The sequence below is a fragment of the Varroa jacobsoni genome, unplaced genomic scaffold (genome assembly GCF_002532875.2).
Source record: "Varroa jacobsoni isolate VJ856 unplaced genomic scaffold, vjacob_1.0 contig04147, whole genome shotgun sequence".
NCBI classification, from domain to species: Eukaryota; Metazoa; Arthropoda; class Arachnida; order Mesostigmata; family Varroidae; genus Varroa; species Varroa jacobsoni.
The window spans coordinates 1-20,197 of NW_019215174.1; the positions used below are offsets into that span (position 1 = coordinate 1).

General features: G+C 39.9%; 3 protein-coding genes and 1 long non-coding RNA gene across 9 annotated transcripts; 2 read left to right on the forward strand and 2 right to left on the reverse strand.

Moving 5' to 3' along the window:
• Positions 1-21: 21 nt before the first annotated feature.
• LOC147751785 (uncharacterized) lies at positions 22-4,388 on the forward strand. The gene is made up of 2 exons (XR_015315916.1): positions 22-693; positions 1,727-4,388. It is a non-coding gene; the product is annotated as an uncharacterized LOC147751785 (long non-coding RNA).
• On the reverse strand, positions 186-9,601 carry LOC111272988 (uncharacterized). 6 transcript variants are annotated; one of them, XM_086973462.1, is made up of 5 exons: positions 9,418-9,601; positions 5,254-5,517; positions 3,928-3,994; positions 3,347-3,452; positions 186-2,750 (listed from the first exon to the last, which is right to left on the reverse strand). In XM_086973462.1, exons 2-5 carry the CDS (start codon positions 5,340-5,342, stop codon positions 2,635-2,637), a joined length of 378 nt encoding a protein of 125 aa, XP_086829588.1. In that variant the 5' UTR covers positions 5,343-5,517; positions 9,418-9,601; the 3' UTR covers positions 186-2,634. The 6 variants fall into 6 exon arrangements, 4 of the variants coding, with proteins under 4 accessions (XP_086829588.1, XP_086829589.1, XP_086829587.1 ...); XM_086973463.1 differs by lacking the exon at positions 9,418-9,601 and adding an exon at positions 7,159-8,817; XM_086973461.1 differs by lacking the exon at positions 9,418-9,601 and having other exon boundaries at positions 5,254-8,821.
• A 125-nt stretch (positions 9,602-9,726) lies between these two features.
• MED28 (mediator complex subunit 28) lies at positions 9,727-13,443 on the forward strand. The gene is made up of 6 exons (XM_022854668.2): positions 9,727-9,910; positions 10,508-10,640; positions 10,995-11,111; positions 11,400-11,577; positions 11,791-11,879; positions 12,464-13,443. Exons 2-6 carry the CDS (start codon positions 10,533-10,535, stop codon positions 12,620-12,622), a joined length of 651 nt encoding a protein of 216 aa, XP_022710403.1. The 5' UTR covers positions 9,727-9,910; positions 10,508-10,532; the 3' UTR covers positions 12,623-13,443.
• Positions 13,444-17,512: 4,069 nt separating this feature from the next.
• Positions 17,513-19,101, reverse strand: LOC111272986 (uncharacterized). The gene has a single exon (XM_022854667.2). The coding sequence runs from the start codon at positions 18,984-18,986 to the stop codon at positions 17,751-17,753; it is 1,236 nt and encodes a 411-aa protein (XP_022710402.1). The 5' UTR covers positions 18,987-19,101; the 3' UTR covers positions 17,513-17,750.
• Between the last annotated feature and the right edge of the window lie 1,096 nt (positions 19,102-20,197).

A 20,197-nucleotide genomic window follows, 5' to 3' on the forward strand; every position in this document is an offset into this window, starting at 1 on the left:
ATATAAATGGACAATAAGGTCCTAATGTACATAGTGAAGAAATATCTTATCTTAGACATATTTCCGATCTCATGCATAGTAGCATAGCTATCTTTCGGTACACGGGTACAAGATACAAACTAATCGCCACATTGATCTCCCCAGAACAGGCAGAAAGTAACAGTAACTAAACGAGATGCTGAATGTGAATAGTTTAACTGTTGTTATTATATCTTGATATGGCCCAATACAAGTAGGGATAGTGTATACAACTATGACACTTGCGATGTGGCAGAGGACAGAATAACAAATATGTAAAATCCAGCCAGAGGGTATATACTTAAACGCACACAAAAAAAAAACAAAGGTTGTTAATTACCGAACTACGGACCTCAAATCCTGAGCTATTAGTGGATGCATATAATACGGAAGTTGTTTGTTGATCTTGCGAAGAGGCATACGTTATATTCCATATCTTCAATCTCCAACGAACGCATTAGTCGGTCAATCACTAAATCCCCGACTCTTGCACGAACGATACAATGAAAGCCGCAAAAAAAACACCCCATAACACCTATCCACAATATAATAACAATAAAAACAGTTATTCAACTAGACAAACAAATATATGGGCACATCACGACTACAACCACCCTGATTGTAGAAGACTTCCACTCCACACCTCTGTATCACCTTCGGACCACTTAGATCTGTGTAAGTCCCTCTCAGGACGGCTTCTCTCGCTCTCTTTCTCTCTCTGATCTATTTTAAGCTAATTTCAGTTTCGATGCTAATAATTTTCCCTGTTCCGTGTCATTTTTCCTTTAAGTATAGTGTACTTTTTCCCTCTTTTACCCGCAACTTTCACTAATCGATCTCATTTGTTGTATACTTACTTCTACCCTACGATCCTGCGTTCAATGCTAATTCCACAGTCAAAATGTTACTATATCTATTAATAAATATGATCTTATTTCGTTTTCCGTTGACTCTATTCAGTTGATCCTCCTCCTGAGGCAGATCTATGTCACAGTCCCTAACCAACTAAAAATCTTGTTGCTTTTAAATAACGGTGGCAGTCAAAGCAATAAGTACATGTATTCTACAACTGCATTAGAAATAAGCATACTTTTGCACAGATGTACATAGATTTTAGTGTACTGTTGCCTGTATGCATGATATTATAGTCTTGTGAATGTCATTTTTCTTTACTGTGTTAGACAGCAGTGTCATATATATATATATATATATATATATATATATACATACACACGATTTAGAAACGTAATGCGAAGCAATTTCACTCATAGAACTGCTTCAATCAAAGCTATTATGTTTTCTGCATAGGATAAGTAGCAGAACGTAGATTTTCATTTCGTTGGCTACCTGATACATTTGCTCATGACTCACGTCAACAATTTTCGTTGAATGCGTCATACGATTAGAATGATGACTGTACACTGTCCTTGTAGGACACCGTAGAAATCTCGTATCCCCGTGGTTGCACATAAATGCGTTATACAAAATTCTCGTTATGATGTTCGCTCCTGAAGATCCAAGCCTAACTTTAATTGCCGCCATAGCTTCCTTTCCATGACCTGATCCTTTCGACTCTATCACTAATGGTCTAATAATAGTCCTTTGTATTAGGGATTTAGCTATGCCTCCCTGTGAAAACTGGGTTTGTAGATTAAACTCTGTAGTTTTCTCTGTTTTGTGCCTTGTTTTGTGGTTATTGTTGTTTCAGTGAGGCCCTCCTTCAGGAGCAGGAGAACTTCAAGCCTCTTCTGCAGGCTCTTATGGCTCGAGACGTGAAGATAGAGCATTCCGCGTGATCACCGTCGTTCAACCTCGACGACTTCGACAACTACGTCAACAACTTCTTCAACGACTTCAACAAGATACGCGACAGGGACTGAGTTGCCTCCCGCTATTAACAACAGCGAGTTGCCAACTCCCCGCTACCGTTCCCAAATCAGCAACAAAGTCCAACGTGTTCTAGACCATGTCACCTTCGTCTGAAGCCGCCAGGATCTACCTACAAACGACATGATGAATGAATGTTTTTCACGCACACTGAGCAATTGCAGAAAGCAAACGGTAGATGATGCGTTGTCCTGCGATTTCGATCATCACAACAGTAACGACAAAGGAAGGGAAGAATATATATATATATATATAAAGCGAACATGAAGATATAAGTGCGTCCTTGTATGTTCTTATGAGATTTTCTTTTAACACATTGTATGCGCCACTTTAAGTGGTCGAATTTTTGAACTACAGGATCGCGTTCTGAGGGAGCCGCGCATCGACGGGACGAGGTATATCGGCTTAGCCGAATCCGCCTTTATGTTTAGGACGTGACGTCGAACCTACATATTACAGTCGCCTGTGTATTCTATTTATCTTACACCTTGTCTGTGGTTCGTTGCCGCCCAACATGAAGTGGAGTCCTCGAACTTGTCTTCCTTCCCTGTCCATTATATTCGATGTGGTTACAGCTGTTGCAATCGTATTCGCTCCCAGTGTGTTGCGCCCTCAGTCAGCCTCTTATACCCCAGTGATATTGAGAGGCGCTCGGAGCACTCTTGGTCTTATGTCGCGATCATGTCCGCCGCTGTCGTCAGGGCCATTGTGCAGACATATGCGATGACATTAGCATCCAGTTAGATGGCAGCGGTGCCAGATGTTAACGAGTTGACGAGTATAGACCATCCATGAAGGAAAATATATGATGGTTGAAAAGTCGGTCTCGGGGTTGACGGTGAGATCTGTGAATGATCGATCTATCAGCGATGATACGATGAAGAAAGTAAAATAACAGGAACAATAGTTTCCTTATCTTGACCTTGATTTATAATCTTCATATTAAGGGACAGATTTATCATGGTGATAACTGATGATAATGACGGTGATGATAATGGTCAATGAATGTTTATTTAGCCGATGAAGCAAAGATATTGGGGCGCGAGGGCAAGTATATGCAGAACAGCCTGTGGGATCGCTAGCTGGCTGTTGTCATTTGTTGGGTCGTAAGAGATATACAAAAACAGTGACGGCAGTGGCAGCAGTTACAGCACAAGCGGAAAAAAAAACCGATTCAGAGGCGCAGTAAGAAAAAAGAAGAAACGAAATGTTTATGGTCCCAGGGAGCGACGACAGACGTTCCCACGCATTAGGCGGTGCTCCGTCTGGGTCTAGACAGCGATCGATTCAGTATCACTACTTCATAATAGTTTAGAGGATGTTGTTCGCTATCATTGCCAATGATGATGAAACTGATAATGATGATGGCGATAAAGGTAATAATGATACACAATAACAATAACTAATAATAATAACAAGAAGAAGATGATGATGAACTTACAAAGAAGAGTGATGCTGACCGATAGCATAGTACCGCTAGGTGTAGTCGACAAGTACAGCGTGCAAATGACAGGAAGAACCGAACCGGACCGGACCGCATTTGGTTTCTAAGAAATTTGCAAAGGAAAAATGATCTCCGTTGACGGTGATAACGATAATGACATTCGTAAGGAAGTTAATGATGAAACTGATCACTTATGATCTCTAAACCAAAGCCATAACGACGCAGAGGTGCGAAGCAATACGCGACCTTGCCTTCAGCTACGTCTTGGGTTAACAGCGGAAGCTTTGAAAAGGAACTAATTGTCAACGACAATATTGACCGAATGATGACTTGGTGACGAGGTCGAATAGAGACAAACAGGGAGCTAAACGTCATTTAAATTGATATTTGCTTCAAAGGAGCGGCGATCGAAGCGATGGCGACATTAAGCCAAAAAATTGTATTTATTCAGCAGGAAAAAACTTAGTATCCTGTGAACTCATTTACAGACAAGTTGTGGTCGTCCCTCCACTATAAATTCCACTGCGTAAGTTTATTTCAAGTGACTGGCGAACCCAAACAAAGACCGAGTCGCTGACCGTTGATCGCCTCCAATCACCGGATGTCCTCTGCTTGTCAGCTGCCTGCCACACGGAAAATGGGAACCTGAAAAAGAAAAGTGCGGGTCGTATTTCGAGCCCAGCCTGTCTATCCAATACTTACTTTCTAATATAAATGTATAAGCCATACTGGTGGGCGGTGTTGTTTTAGCACCTTCGCTGACAACACACAACGTGATTATATGCATTTTTAACTAAACAATGAATAATACAACAAAACTGAGTTTGAACTGTGTGAGAGAATGAGGAAACAACTGAAGTAAGAGCGAAAACGACACTGAGCGAAAGTTAGAAGCTATTAGTAGAATGAAGTGGTATGATTGTGCCCCAGCAGTTTGCGGGTGCGGTAAGTGTGTGTACGGTGATGTATGTATCCTCTGGCATCACAAAAACAGTATATATATATATATATATATATATATATATATATATATATATATGAAACAATAACAAAAACCGTATTGACAGAAGTAAACAAACTGCTGAACTAAAGTAGATGATGATGATGATGATGATCAGTGACTGATTGATTGCTATCGATGAGAAATCTTTAAGTAGCCACGTGACCAATCCAGTGTAATTCAGGCGACGAAGGAGCAACGACTCGATTAGACAAGGTCGCGTCGTATAGACGATGTAATGACTGTACCTAACTGGCCGCCTTCCCTATCCGCTTCCGCAGGGCTGGCCATCCTGGTTGGCAGGTGGCGTCGGGTCTACTTTTAATAATAATCACACACCCAACAAGCAAACCAAACAACCAATGTTACTATTACTGATAATAAGAGTACGCTATTATTATTATATCAAGGTGATTATTCAAGTAAGTATTGCGATTGCAAATATTATTATTATTATTATCCGTTAGGATAGAAACTGATCTCTGCAGTTTTGCCGCAACAAACTGAGTGGTCTCCCTTTACCGAGACCTTTGTGCATACGCTGACGAGTAATAAAACAAATGAAGAGACAGACATACAAAAGAAAACCATCCACAATGTATCGTCAGCAAATAATTTCTATGCTAAAGGTATTACACATTATGAAAAGAAAGAAATCGAAAGAGACAAACAGAAAATAAAAAAATAAGGATAACCGATGCTGACGAAGAGTGCAAAATAGAAGAATTATTACTGCTAATGTTAACATTATTATTGTATAGCGAATTGGCGTCACGCTGTAGAGATTGTGTAGCATTGTACGCAATTTGACGTCGTTCGAGTAGTGCCAGACGGGCTGGTAGTTATTCTTATCAGCGACACAGGTATTCATGGGCAGAGCGATTTTTAGGCGTTGTCCCTTTACCGTAAAATAAAAAAACAAATGTCCTTCTTCAGCCGACCGCCAGTTCGAGCGTTAAACGCTTTACGTAAAGCAGACGTAACGCCAGACATGGTTTCAATACGAGTTTCGTTCTACAATTGTTATTGGCATCGTTGTTGGATGTTACAGGTCGTAATGGTAAGAATCGCTATGCCGATGCGTTCCATTTGTCGCGATAAGACCATCTGTCGGTCCGCCAGGGGTGAAGACGATAACGGCCTACGTTAAGCAAATTCGTGTGGACACCTACGAACCAACAGTATAACATACAAACACGGATAAGATTTCATAATGTACGAATAGAGGCCGACATAAATAGTCCAATTTATCGTTCGCTATAACTGACTGCTGCCCGCAACGAACAGCCCTATTGGGTGGCATCCTTTGGCGCCAAACTCATTTCATCTTCTTCAAAACCCAACTCCTAAGATATATTTCGCAATCACCTAACCCAGTTCGCTTTCATTTGTTGGTTTGGCAAGGAAAGACCTGCTTTTGGCTAGTGGTGTGTACAAGACAGCATTGGCCGATCTTCTCCAGTGCATTTAGGCATTGACATGGTACTTTGATATATACATGTATATATATATATCACAGACGTGCACTGTCGTCGCTGGCCAGGGAAACCACTATACAAATAAATAGAGACTATACATGTGGGCAGGTGTATTAGGTGTCGGCACGAACTAATGCTGTTTCTGTTGGCCAATATCGCGTAAACCTCTTCGCCCTTTCCGTGTACAAGACAAGGTATATGCACTTAGATACTGCTAATGATGATGCTGATTTTTATTTTATTATTATTATTATTATTATTACGATTAACGACAAAAACAGACAACAAGTACTGCAACAAAACAGTTGATCACTGATATTGATCGAGACGAGTAAAAGAAAACGCTAAACTAGATACAAAACAGACGATGGGATGGGCATAAGTAACAAAATGATCGGCAAGCCATATAAATAAACACATCGACATCAGATCGACACACACAAAGCACTGACGTGAAACAGTGACGACGCCAAAAGCGGAACGAAAAAGAGGGTAATTTGATCGAATCGCAGAACAATGACGCTGATCATAATAATAATAATACTAACATAATGAGGAAGATAGAAGAAATATGATCGTAAATGCACATAGATATAATATACTATGGGCAGTAATGCTAATATTATAGTTACCTATGGGGATTATCATAAATAGCCACGTACTCACGTGAGTACAACATATGTCAAGAAAGCACAATAGAACCGGACGAAGCTAACATGAAACAGATGAAAAGGTAGAGTGCGACACACTGAAAAAACTGACTGCAAACTAGAATGGTAAAAAACGATGATAATAGTAATAAGCGTAGCGGCAAATAATCTAGTCATCTTGAAAGCAAGACCTCTTTTCTTGTTGTTGGTTGATTGATTGATTATTATTTAGTGTATCAGAAAAAGCGAAGACGACGACAACTATTGATACCGTTATCGTCTATGACACAGACTTGACGAGGTACAACAACTAGTAAAAAAAAAAAAAAAGATCGTAACTGACAATATACATGAATTGAACCCAGCTCACAAAGAAAAACAGAGGACAAAGCTAAAACATTAGTAGCAAGCATTAGGGGGTGATAAGGGCAAACACACAAGTCAACAACCATAAATCCAGAAGCACAAAAACAGGAGCGTTATTTAGACTAGGGAAACAGAAAATAACAAACTCACCCGAAAAATAACTATATAAGGATAATAGTGATGATTATATTAATTATATAACTCATGTCGAACTACAGCAAAATGGAAAACGAGAAGGAGGAGGAGGAGGAGGAGGGAAATAATATAGTATAACAATGATAAAAATGGATGATGAATATAACAGCCAAAGCGTACCCGTAACGCCGCCTAAGCCGCCAGTGGGCGACCCTGATGCAAAAGTCGTCGGAATATGCAGTAATGGTGTATTGTAATAGAGTAACGATTATAACTATAGAGATAAACATAGAACAAAACAAGATACACACACACACAAACAACAAAGATAAACAACTATTGATATGATGACGAAGATGATTATTAGTACCAATATTATAAATATTACGATAAGATTACAATTAAGATAAACGTGAAAAAGAATAATTATATAAAGACGATAACGACAATGTTGATGATAACAACTAATGCTAAAAAGAAAATACTATTAATGATCTATGCTGGAAGTGTAACAACCAGGTCCTCCCTATGAAAAATTGGTTGTATCCCGTGTGCCGAACGTTGCAAGAAACCCGAATCAGAAAGCAGATATAGCAACAGACTGGAACGTGCATGATTTGACCACTAATTTCGAATTTCGGCTTTGCTAAGCGCACTCGAACCCACTCATGTTTATAGCCAAAAATGACCAATCGTATGCCGAGATGTCGCGATAGGACTGAGAAACCGATGCAAAGATGCAAAAATGGCCAAAAAACAGAAACAACGAATGACATAGTAGAAGTTGATAGATTTATGAAGTAGATAATAAAAGTCACTGACTCATCCCACCAAAGGATTTGTATGTGTGGGCTGAGCCGTCAACAAATCGAGCGCAGAAAGAATCGAACGTGTTCAGCAAAAGTCTTAAAGATGGTTCAGTGGTGGCCGCGCACATATTTTCGTACGGGCGTCTCGGCAACAGCAACAAATCTTGGTGGTCAGATTAATGTCGTCCTAGAAGCGCAAGAATTTACCAGGTCCACATACATCAAACACTATGTTAGGGCAGGAACAAGGACAGGATAGATAGATAGATGGAAATTCGTTCGTAGCAAATGAAAGTTGTCAAGGGAAAAAGAGAGAGGGAAAGGGGGAGAGAGAGGAAAGAGAGCGAACATTCACAAGGCTACGTGGAGACAGATGACATGTGGAGCGTATATATATATATATATATATATATATATATATATATATATCAAGCGGGAGCCAGAGCCGGAAAGACGCAAGAATGATGCGATCAATGATAAAAAAAAACATGGCAAAATGACGATATCGAATGTGGTTAGATCGATGAGTAGTTTGAAAACGAGAGAGGGGAGGGGGGTCGCGAGGGAAAATGACAGAACGTTAGAGGAAGCGAATCATAACACACGACTATACCTATGGGGTCGGTGATGATGATGAATATATTATAATAAATGAGAACAATAACGATAAAGAAAAGGAAGAAGACGGGCGTATAGCGCAGCACGCGTAACTCTGTCATGTAAATCTGTGTAATTATGAATATTATAAATATTATTATTATTATTATTGTAATAAGCATTATTATAATTAATTAATTATTATTAAAATCGATTATATTAATAGTCGAAAAACTATTATTACTTCTATTATTATTGCTATTATGCTGAATAATAAATAACGATCGGAGACGGAAAAGCTGTGAACAGTGTGAGTAGGTAGCATTTAAAGTTCAACAAACCAACCGACAGCAACAACAATTACAAACTGACGTAATTCGAAATAATAAATGCAAACAAAATTGCAATCAATTCATTTTGTGAATACGTGTCATTATTATCTGTTATATATATATTTTTGTATCTCTTTTATTTATAATTTACAAGAAAGAGACGAAGAATTGTATTTAGCAATCGTAGAAGAATTCCACTTAAGCATCTATTAAAAATAACGGGTTTAAAGCATTTAGTAGATGTCATAAACACTAATAGAAAAATGCGCTTGAGTATATTTTCAGCGACGTTGCAGTAACAGAACGTCAATAGGATAGAGACGAGCCACTGAATGGAAGATGTCTACCTAGCGTTTTCTCTACAAATGGTATATTCTGAAAATATTCACATTCGCTTACGAAAAAGAGAATGACATTTTGAAATTCGTCTGATCATCGAAACCATGCGCAGAGGTACGTGAGAAGCCTTAAAATCTACCAGCTGAAACTTGGCTATTTTCCATCAGGATTATGTAATAAAATGGAAAAAAAGCAAACGTTTGAGCTTATGCAGTGCAAAAACAACAGGCTATACGATAAAGCGTAATCTTATCTGTTGTGTGTTAATTTTCTTTTGCCCCTCCACTTGTTCGTCATGTTAGTCTGTTTAGGAAACATAGATACGGTGATTAGTGGAAATAATATACAAAAACGCTACTCACATCAACTAGTCTAAAGTACCATGCCGAGTGATGCGTTAACAAAAAGCAAACTACATCACGAAAGCAAATCGAGGTGCGTCAAGCAAAAAAAAAAACTCTCTAAAACCCCGTTTGTTGTGGAAACCCTGTATGGAGGCGAGTAGCGAACAGCGAGAGAAAGCGACTAAGCCCCTACGAATGTCGTCACAGATAAATACATTTTGGCTGGCATTATACGGCCACGTGTGTGTGTACGTGGTGTCAAAATCGACACCGATGGTAGTTTTGCTTATGTGTCGGATTCAGTTGCGAATGTAAACATTCGCTCATCGAGTGGAAGCGATTCGTGTTGCGCTCCTGTTATCGGTTTTCTGGCAGCTTTTGTGAAGTTCGAAGGAGAATTAGCAATGATTCGTTTTTTAGCGTTGTAACACGCTATGATTTATTTGAGTACTAATTGAGAACTGGTGCTGCTACTGCTGCTTCTTCCTCCTCGTGCTGTTGTTGTAAATTGGTAAAATATCGCACTTTTGGCTAGTGCGCCTAGAGAATAGTGTGCTAATGTGCTTATTGATTAGATACATTAAATAAACGATTAAGTGAATAATTGCTTGAGGTTATTAGTTGCTTTATATGAAGTACGACGCCAATAAATACACTCATTATTTACTAACCGTGTGGAAAGCTTCGTAAAATTTATTTCGTTTGTGTAGAAATCAGGTGCATAATTATCATTAGTTTTTGTTGAGCAAGGTCAACTTCATAGTGATGCTCTTCCTTCTTTGCTTAGCAAAACTGTTAGTATTACATGCTATTAAAAATAATTTGATCACTCGAAAAATAAAAGATAAAGCTAAAGCAACCTTGTATAAGAATGCCATTTATCGTCGTAGCCTTAATTCTTTCAAAGCATGTTACTGCATTTAGCTTGCACGTACTGCACGAGGAGTATTCTTTCATACATCAACAGCGAGACTAAGAAGCTCTTTCATAAAGCTTCAAAAAGCTGCCCAGAAGCCAAGATTTAAAAGAGGAAGATGATTAAGCCATGTAATTAATTAACAATTGTTCTAAATGATTTAGGCTAACGTCGTGTTTTTCATTACAATAGGTGAAAGTAGTTATTGATTCCAAAGATGTCAAACACTCTCGTAGATGACCTCGAGGCAGCCTTTCATGCATGTCTCGCAGCCGCAACAAATCCCGATCACTTTGGCCCTCGGGATAATCATGATGAACGGAAGGTGAGGGCGTATCAATATGCTTTCTGTCATACCACACTTATAAGCTTTCTATACATTAATTGGACGACATTTTTTAAATTAATATTTTCTCTACACGATGAGTGACATATTAACAGTTGCTCAAGGGTTTTATAACTTTAGTTTTCAGGTAGGCAGCTATGTTGCCGATTAGAAATTAATTTTTCACTATTACAATGGCAAATAAAAATATAATCGATGAATGCAACAACAAAACTAACCGAACGATATAGTTTACTTACTGTTTTCGTTATGGATATTTTAGACACACACTTTTCATAAACGGTTCGTAGGTGCCTGTCGGCGAAGCCCTAACCTAATTAATTTTTTCTGTAGGCTGGCGTGGAGCAAACGGTCCAGAAATTTCTCGACTCTGCGCGTCAGATGGAATGCTTCTTCCTGCAGAAGCGCTTAGTAGTATCTCCTCAAAAAGCTGTGCAATTCATTATGGAGGTATATGTACTTAGTGTTTTTTTTTGTTCCAATGATCGCTTTAAATAGATTGACTTAAAAAGATAACGAGGAAGCTAATAATAATAAGGAAAATAATAATAATAATAAGGAAATAACGAACACCTTTTAAAGTACACCCCTCGTGAAGTAGGCTTTGCGCCACAAAAATTAAACGATCGGTATCTTTTCGACATTCATCATGGCATATGACCGCATTCATAGTACATAAACCAGTTAGCATGTTTCAGCATGTAGGGTTTTTCCGTGTGTTTCCTTGTTACTTTTTAGGACAATATGGAGCTCAAGAATGAACTAGCACGGAAAGAACAGCTTATCGAGAAATATCATGCAAAGTTGACCGATTGGCAACGGCTAGTAAACGACGCCGGTCTTGGCAGTGGTGGAGGTAATCCTGCCGGACAGCGAGGAGGGGCTCAAGGGACACCGGCCCCCCAAGGACCGATGGGTACGTTTATCTGGAAAAAAACAAATTATAAATGTTATTCAAAGAAAAAAGTTTAATAGGCACAATAACTATTAAAAAAATAATCAATCTCGAAAAATGCTTTAAATATCTTAGCTTTTTTTGAGTTGTCTGGACCGCGGCCTTTTTATAAGTACACGCTTGAGTTCGAGCGGTCGATATTCGTTTTCGTAATTTGGGCTTTATTTATTGTAGGAGGAGTTCCAGGAGGCGCTCAAATGATGGGTGGGGGCAATCAGATGATGGGTGTACCTCAACTCGGCGGAATGCCACCTCAGCAAATGGTGAGAAACAATTGGTGAATGCAACGTGTTGACAGAAAGCCAAAGGCCGAATTGACAACGCCGGCTCACCTACGAATGGTCCGCTGCTCTCGTATAGTCGCCTTATAATGCATCATGCAATGGGGATTATCGAGTAAGAGCTTTTGAAATCAGCCTGTTCGATTTTTGTTTGTAAAAATATTTGCATTGCTTTTTCAAAATGCGACCAAGTGTCGCAGAGCACACATCGATCTTATCCGATAAGGGAGTTACAAATGCTTAAATCATGACTGCGATCAACGATATAAGCACGTTTATTTTCGAAAACAAATCTAAGTAGTTTCGAGTACATCGCGCCAGTTTTAAACCTTTGCTTAGAAGGCTATTATTTTTCGCTTGCATTTGATGTTTATGAGTGCTTTCAATACATTTAGCTCGGTTTTCCATAAAGCAATAATATAAAGTTTTGAATACCAGCTCGCGCGGTAGGTTTTGTTATCTCTTATGATACTAGCTCATTAGATTTTCCGCATATTTATATATCTTGTGCTTTCCGTTCTGTGTCAGTAAATTTACTCAAGTCATACCTCACGGCCCGTTTACAGGTTGGTTCGGGCGGCATGATGGGCGGGGCGAGCCAACCGTTCGGCGGAGGACCCTTAGCTTATCTGGAAAGGACTACCTCTAATATCGGGACCCCTCCAGGGGCAGGAGGACACCCTATAGGGGGAATGCCTCCAGGGCCTCCTGATGGTCGCCGCTGATCTATTAAGAATAGTTTGATCCATGTATATATTTTGCATAATTATCTCAAACACGAAAAATGCTACAGTGACACGATATGGAAAGTTCCGCTGCGTAACATTACAACTATAACGATTGAGCAGCAAACGCCGTATGGAGATGTCCATTATTCGGCACAGCAAAAAACGGTTCCTTATGACAAATTCGAGTTCAGTGGTGCCTTGAGTACAATTGTTAAAACTATTCCAATCCGAGTAAATTGTAATACTTAATTTCTCAACGTATTACCCGAAATGAAATGGGGTACAGTGGTCTAGAATTATGCCATGTTGAAATAGTCAAGGAAGCTTATTTGTGCAGGTCAATGCATCGAATGAAAATTCTTTTGTATATATAATACTAAAAACACACGTTTATATAAAAAAAAAAAAAAAAAAAAAAAAGTTGGCCGGAGCTATCACTTAATATACATTGAAGCTTGAGGTCGCCATTGCCTTTTGGTTTTGACTGACGTTGGATGCATTTTTCTGCCACTTAATTTGGGGAAGCAGCCAACATTTTGCAATCGATGGTAATCGCTTATATTAAACTCGTTTTAAACTTTGAGGGGTGCGGGCGAAATTCCAAGTGCAAGTGATTCGCTAAATGGTGATCCTCATGTTTAGGCCGTCTTGTCACGCATATGTTATAGGTGCCACTAAAATACTGAGTGATACCATGATTCCATTAAGGCGCTATTTCTGATAAATATTATAGGAAGAACAAGAGAAGACTCTTCAATTACAACAAACAAAAATAAACCTCAGCATTTCTGTTTGCTTTCTGACGGCAACCTTTGAAACCTGTTGTTTTGAAACATGTAGGTTCTTGCCTAACTTAAAATGAATTTTAGGTATCTTTTGGTCAGGCCGTGTAAGGTAAAATATGATAGTAATAATGTTAATTACGAGTTGGCAAATTACTAAGGAATTGTTAAGTATTTATTTATTCCTTAACACATCGCACGCTTCCATTAAGAGTGCGCAGCTCCTCAACTAAGGTACCAGTGTCTACAAAAAATAGTTTCGAGTCTATTTACAGAGGCGATTGTGGGATGCATCAAACATGTATGCAATTTACAGTTGCACAGTTTCCTTCTCAAAAACGTTGACATCACCTAAACGGAGTGTCAGTTCGAATGACGTATTGTTTGAGATCTGTGAAAGAATTAATTTTACTTTTTTTTTAAGGAAACCAATATTCCTTACTTTGATCGGATTCCACATTGTATAAACGCACATAAATAACAGTGACTTATGTAGGCTCAAGTACGTGCAAGGCGACAAACGATCTCCAAATAAAGTAACCAAAACTTAAGCACCTTTTAACAGCGAGCGTACGTGAGACAGTCGATCGAACTCAATTTAACAATCGAACTCAACCTATTACAAGTTCGATTTTCGTCAAGGTCTCATTCTTTGAATGATTTTTGCTTGAATCACTGCATATTTACACTGTGATTTCAGCTTGATTCGTTCTGACATTTCTACAGGTGTATACGTTGAACAGGTCTTTAAGTGTGAGCTCAACGAAGTCGATAAAGGACAACTGCTCTCTATGACAGTCCCTTACAAACAAACAAAAAATGCTAACCCCAGTCTTGAGAACGAGCCTCAGGTTTTCATTCAGAAGAGAAACAATAGTTTACTACCAACCGATTTTAATTTATTTGCATAACGACGTTAAATGCAAACCCGAAACCTAGTGAGTACACTGGTGTTAAGCGCCAAAGCAGTGTCAAAATTAACAAAGCCATTTTAACCTGATTTATCGAACGGGATAGAAACTATTTTTCGTGCATACACTGAGATGATTATTGCATGCTTTTAGCAATAGAATGATTACGGGAACTTAAAATTATATCTATGTATCGGTATACGCTTTTCGTGCATGTGATACCCTCAGTGGCTTACTTTAGCTAAAAATGAAAAGCTTTTGAAAACTCCCGTACTCGGCAAATCGTTGAATCATAGAAATCCAATTTATCCTAAATGTATATGTCTGACTGTTTGGCGATAAGATGGAAATTTTAAGTAAATAAAGGCTGAGATTTTTTACCACACATCGATATCCTAATATGTCGCATGAAACAGTAATCTGATTGAGTCAAGGCGAATGTCATACGGTAGAAATATCTGTGTAGCGTCTCAATAAGTATGTAAGCAAACAGGGCACGAAAGAAGCGTTAATTACTTTATAATATTAAGTTTAAAAAAACAATGGAAATATATTTCCTAAATATCAAGCCTCATGTGAGTGAAGGCGTTTACTTCGAAATGGACAAAATCGAACTGAGTATGGCGATCTTGAACGACTAACATATGTTGTATGATAAATGTGATTCCCCCATTCTATGTGTTCATGCACTGCGAATTTAGTAGTAGAAAAAATATTTTTATACACTCAAATAATGTGTTTAATACGTGAACTAATTTAATAACTACTGGCAACTTCAAGCGTTCACCAAAGTAGCTCATACACAGCGGGCAGTGATTGTTCATGCGATTTTTAGAATTTCATTCCTACGCTAGTCTCCGTAATTCCCTAGTTTATTTCCAAAGATATTACATATTTGTGACTAACGTTTGTCCTGTTTGTTTAAAAACGTCGAAATGGAAATAAGGTAAACAACTCGGTCACTTTGATCTTTCCCGGATATCCCTGGAGGATTCAGGGTATCCTTCGGTATACTCTAACCAACCCTCTTGTATTCACTTTTTGAAACCACGTAGGGCTGTCTCGATTTTACGACGATGAGTTCTGGGCCTTTTCTGCGAGTAATTCAAAGGTGCTCTTGCGGACGTCGTGGCCTAAGTGAGTTTGTCTGAACCACTGCCACAAACCTTCAGAATGGTTGACGGACGCCCCCCTTAACTCCCGCACTTTAGCAACTACATAGGTAAGAATTCCGATTTACTAATGTTCCGGCAGATTAAGCCAGAGAATATTCGCGCCTAGATGAATAAATAGATGGATTGGTGGTTCGACTTACTTCAGCACACTTATTACTGATCGTCACGTAGTAGTGGAAAATTAGTTTGCTAAAACTGATGAAGAGGGGGGGGGGGGGGCATCGTTCCTGAGAACTGAAAAAAGCACGTAGGCTTGCGTATTCGTTTTTTGGCCGGAGTTACACGTTCAAGATTGATGGTGCCAACATTACGGTTGTTGTTACACTATACTCCATAAATTAAAACTGTTGTCTTTTTCCAGCACGTATACCCGAATCACTCAAATTCGAAATAAAAATGTTCCTTAGCCGAAGTTATAAACTTTACAGAAGATGTCGACCTTGCTGTTTCTTGGATATTTCCAATGAAAACGTACCCAAGGGTAGCTTAGCATATGCAAGCTCCTCAAACGTCTTGTTGTTACTCTTGGAGCCGTAGGAGAAGCGTTATGACGATCCGTTCTCTTCTAATGAACAGTCTTTCGCAGGATACTTTCGCTCCTCTAAGAAGCCACTGAAACTTTCGTTCTAGTCCTTTGGTTCTGCATTTTTTGAAGCACTAAAGCAACTCTCAGTCGCCTGGAAGCTTAACTAACCTTTAGTATTTTTATATTTATATTTTTATAACCTTTTTATTTTATATTTTATATTTTATTTATATTTTTATAACCTTTTTTATTTTAGACATATCCTGTGCCATTATACTACTGCATTAATAATGGAAGAGGACTTCAGCTTCGAAAATTGTAGTTAAAACGAGATTAATACGCTTAGATTCATTGAAGTTTTATTCAACAATGCGAAACACAAAACACTGAAGGGCCAAAAGTTAAAAAAGCAAAAAGAGCTGGGCAATGCGTCTAACAAAAAAATGAACTCTTAGAGCTTAACTAAACAAGCCAAGTAACGATAAATACTCTCTTCTCTAAACGGAGCCACAAAATTTCTCTACGGAATTACCAGAAAACGGGTCTTGCGCCGTTTTTATAAATTTCCGAGCATCCTAATTTAGTGCCTGTTGTGGGCCTTTCGTTTTGCTCCACGGGAATATTCTCCAAATTCATAGGAAGCCTCACGGACACTGGCAACAACGCAAACCATCGATTTTTCGCAATTAAGGAGGCTTGCAAATTTGCTAAAGGTCAGCACGGCGCGAAGACATTAGACAGTAGCTTACTTTTGCACATATTCGAAAGACCAATTTGCTGTACATATATATATATATATATATATATATATATATATATATATATATATATATATATATATATATATATATTCAAAAGTACTGTACGATTTCAAATTTCAGATAAGGGCCAAGGAAAAATTCTTAGACGCAACACCAGGATCATTATAAATATTTGCTTGGAGACAAATTCCAGTAACCTTCTTCAACTTTGAACGACTGAATAGCGTACAGCCCGTAAAATCAACGCCAATGAACTTTATTTCGTTGCCCCTTTTGCCACCCGAGTCACAATTGCAGATGCCAGTTCCCAAAGTATTCCGTGAACAACACGAGGCTATGTTGCTGATGGTGCCTTCGTTGGGTACACAGTCAATATTTATGTATATAAAGTTTACGCTCATGAAGTATGCCTGACTATGAGCTCGCGTTGCCGTAAATGATCGCAGCTGACGGCTGACCTTCAGAACGAAAGAAAGCAGGTTCACTTCAGGATTCTGACCCTGAATTCACAGACCGCCAAGCTCAATAGATAAATACGTCCTCAGCCCATCATCGCGGGGAACCAATAAACTATCCATTCTAAATTATGTGTTTTCAATTTGCTCTTCAAAGTAGAGTCTATTGATTTCTACAGGTAGAGAGCAGCGGAAGAAAAATGTCAGTTCAGTGTCTTGCGCGGAGACGTCACCTTCTTCACTGCTTCTAATATATACAGCTAACGAACCAGAATGATTTAATTTGCCATCAATTTATTTGCACAGTTCCGTAAAAACCGACGAAATGTTCCTTGGAGCCCTACGTAATAATAAAGTGAAATCTTTAATTTTTACAAGATATATACTATGTGCAAAATATCAGTTGCAAATTTCTAATTCCCTCTCCGTGTTGCCCCGAATAATTAGGATTCGACCCTGCGTTCCATGTGCTTAACGATCGTTTCATTATCTTTGGTTCGTAATCGATATTGATGTTAATGGTGAGATTTTTTAATAATTTTGATGTGATCTCCGGCGTCATATACAGTTCCAATGGGCTTGGGATGAGGGACAGGTGCATGGTTGATGGAAGGCGCAGATCCAAATTTTAGTGATGACAGCAAAGGGTCTCGAGGAGCCTTGTAGGACGATCCATGTGGTAAGTTCCTGAAGTCAGTGGGGTGCGCATTCACAGTGGCAGTTGATGGCGGTGTGTGGGTATGGGACGGCTCAACGTAACGAGTCTGAACAGTATGAGGCCCATGGGTCTTAGCACGGGCAGGTATGATGTGCGAGGACACTTCAACAGGTCCTGAATCTGCTAGAGCCGGAGCAGGCAAAGCAATCGTTTGCGGAGCAGGAACAAACGCTGGCACAGGAACAGGGGCCTGAAGTGGCTCTTCAGCTGGGGTTGAGGCAACGTGAACCTCATGTGCAGGCGAGTCCTCATAGTGAAATTCCACATGAGGCGCTGGGGCTGGACCACGAACGACTTGCACAATGCGAGCTGGAGCAGGAGCAGGCTTATGTACATTAATAATCTGAGGGCCAGGTGCGCGATGCACAACCCGCTCGACATGAGCAGGTCCAGCATTCTTCGATATAACTCGGATTAGCGCGGCTTTCTCAGCAGGAGCATGCACCTTAACGATCTCGGGAAGACCCTGAGGAGCCTCGTGCACGCGAATAATTTGTGCCGGCCGACTGTATTCCTCGATTCGAATCTGCTGCTTACCAGAGTTTGCATGGATTTCGTGTACCCGAGGAGTAGCAGCGGGCGCCGAAACATGTACAGGAGTTACTGTTGGACCAGACGCGTGCGACGGCTGTGGGCTGGCATTTGGAGTCCAACCACCCATAGGAGATGCAAGAATGGCCTGTGTCCAGCCATCTCGAGGGACTGCGGGGGCCTGTTCCCATCCATCTCGAGGGGCTGATGGCGCATGTGCCCAGCCATTTGTAGAAGCTGTAGGAGCCTGTGCCCAGCCATTTGTAGAAACTCTCGGGGCCTGTGCCCAGCCATTTGTAGAAGCTATAGGGGTCTGCACCCACCCATCTTTAGAAATTGTTTGGGTTTGTACATCTCTAGGAGCTGCGGAGATTGGGGCCCAATCACTTCGGGGTCCAGCATTTGGTGATGCTACAGGAGCGTTTGACGAAACTGGCCTATGTTGGAAACCTGCATGGGCGGCGCCTATAACTAAAGTAATGAGGGGAACAAACGCTTTCATTGCTCAATTTCCTTATGACTTTAATTATTTTGAGAGTTCTAAGAGTTCTCAATTGTACGTACTTCTAGAGATTAGTCGATTAGTCCAAGCAATGCCGCGTTTGACGGAATCGCAATCCACACTGATGACGTCCCATATTAATGACTGTATATATATACTTTATATCTAACGGCTGCTTCTATACAGTGGAAAGACCTCAAGGCGGCAAGGGAGCAATCGACCAAGATCGCTTTAGTTTGATAACTGACTGTCGCTTCCTAACACAGAAAGTGCCACGGTTTTGCTTTAGACTGAGCCACAACCAAGTACGAATTGAAAGAAGCGGGGATGCTTCGGCAACGGCAGTAATAAGCAAAACGCGCGTCGTTATTCGCACCTCTCCTCGCTTGGCGTCTATCAGCCGTCTAAAATGTAGACGACAATCATATGTAGACTAAGACATACTCATATGCTTTTCTTATCTACACGTACTTATTTCCCGTGGAATGAGGATTGAAGTCACCGATCAGTGTAAAATCTTTGCCTCTTGCCCTACATGTTTTATTACTTGATTAACGGCTGATGGCCACTGATTCTATCTAGTGATCCCACGCATCACCCATAGAGACAGTAAAAATCTTAATTGTGTTGTGGTTGGTGTCATTAGCTGTTGTATTTTGTTTCTTATTGTCGTAGCTATTGCCCTATTGGTGATAATACAGTGTATCAATTATTTTATAGGAAAGTTGTCTGCCTCTACACAAAAATCGACGTTGAAAGCGGCAACTGATAATGATTAGCGAAAATGAAGGCGCCAACTCATAATTTCAGCAGCTGGCATCAACGGCCGAGCAACCAGTATGTGACGGAGTGAAGTCGCTCGCGACAACGATTGAAGTACTAAGTGTCGCCGCAGAGTACTTACTGTTGTAACGTAAACAGCGGCAGACGCGTTTACGTCAAACTAAGCTGAGCCGATCATAGCTCCCCCAGCGGTACAACACTTGATTGACGGTTGGCAAACTGTCACCTGTTTGAAAACAATTATTAGTGGCTGTCAATTGAACGAGCAAATCGATATGGTCGGAACTCCACACTTTGGCTCCTTAGTGTTTGCATTTCCTTTCATCCCGATCGCCGGTAACCACGTCGACGGAATAACTCTATAGGGTCAAGGCCGACTCGGTGAGGTATACGTAAGCGCATCGCCATTCGACTTTCCATTTTCTTCC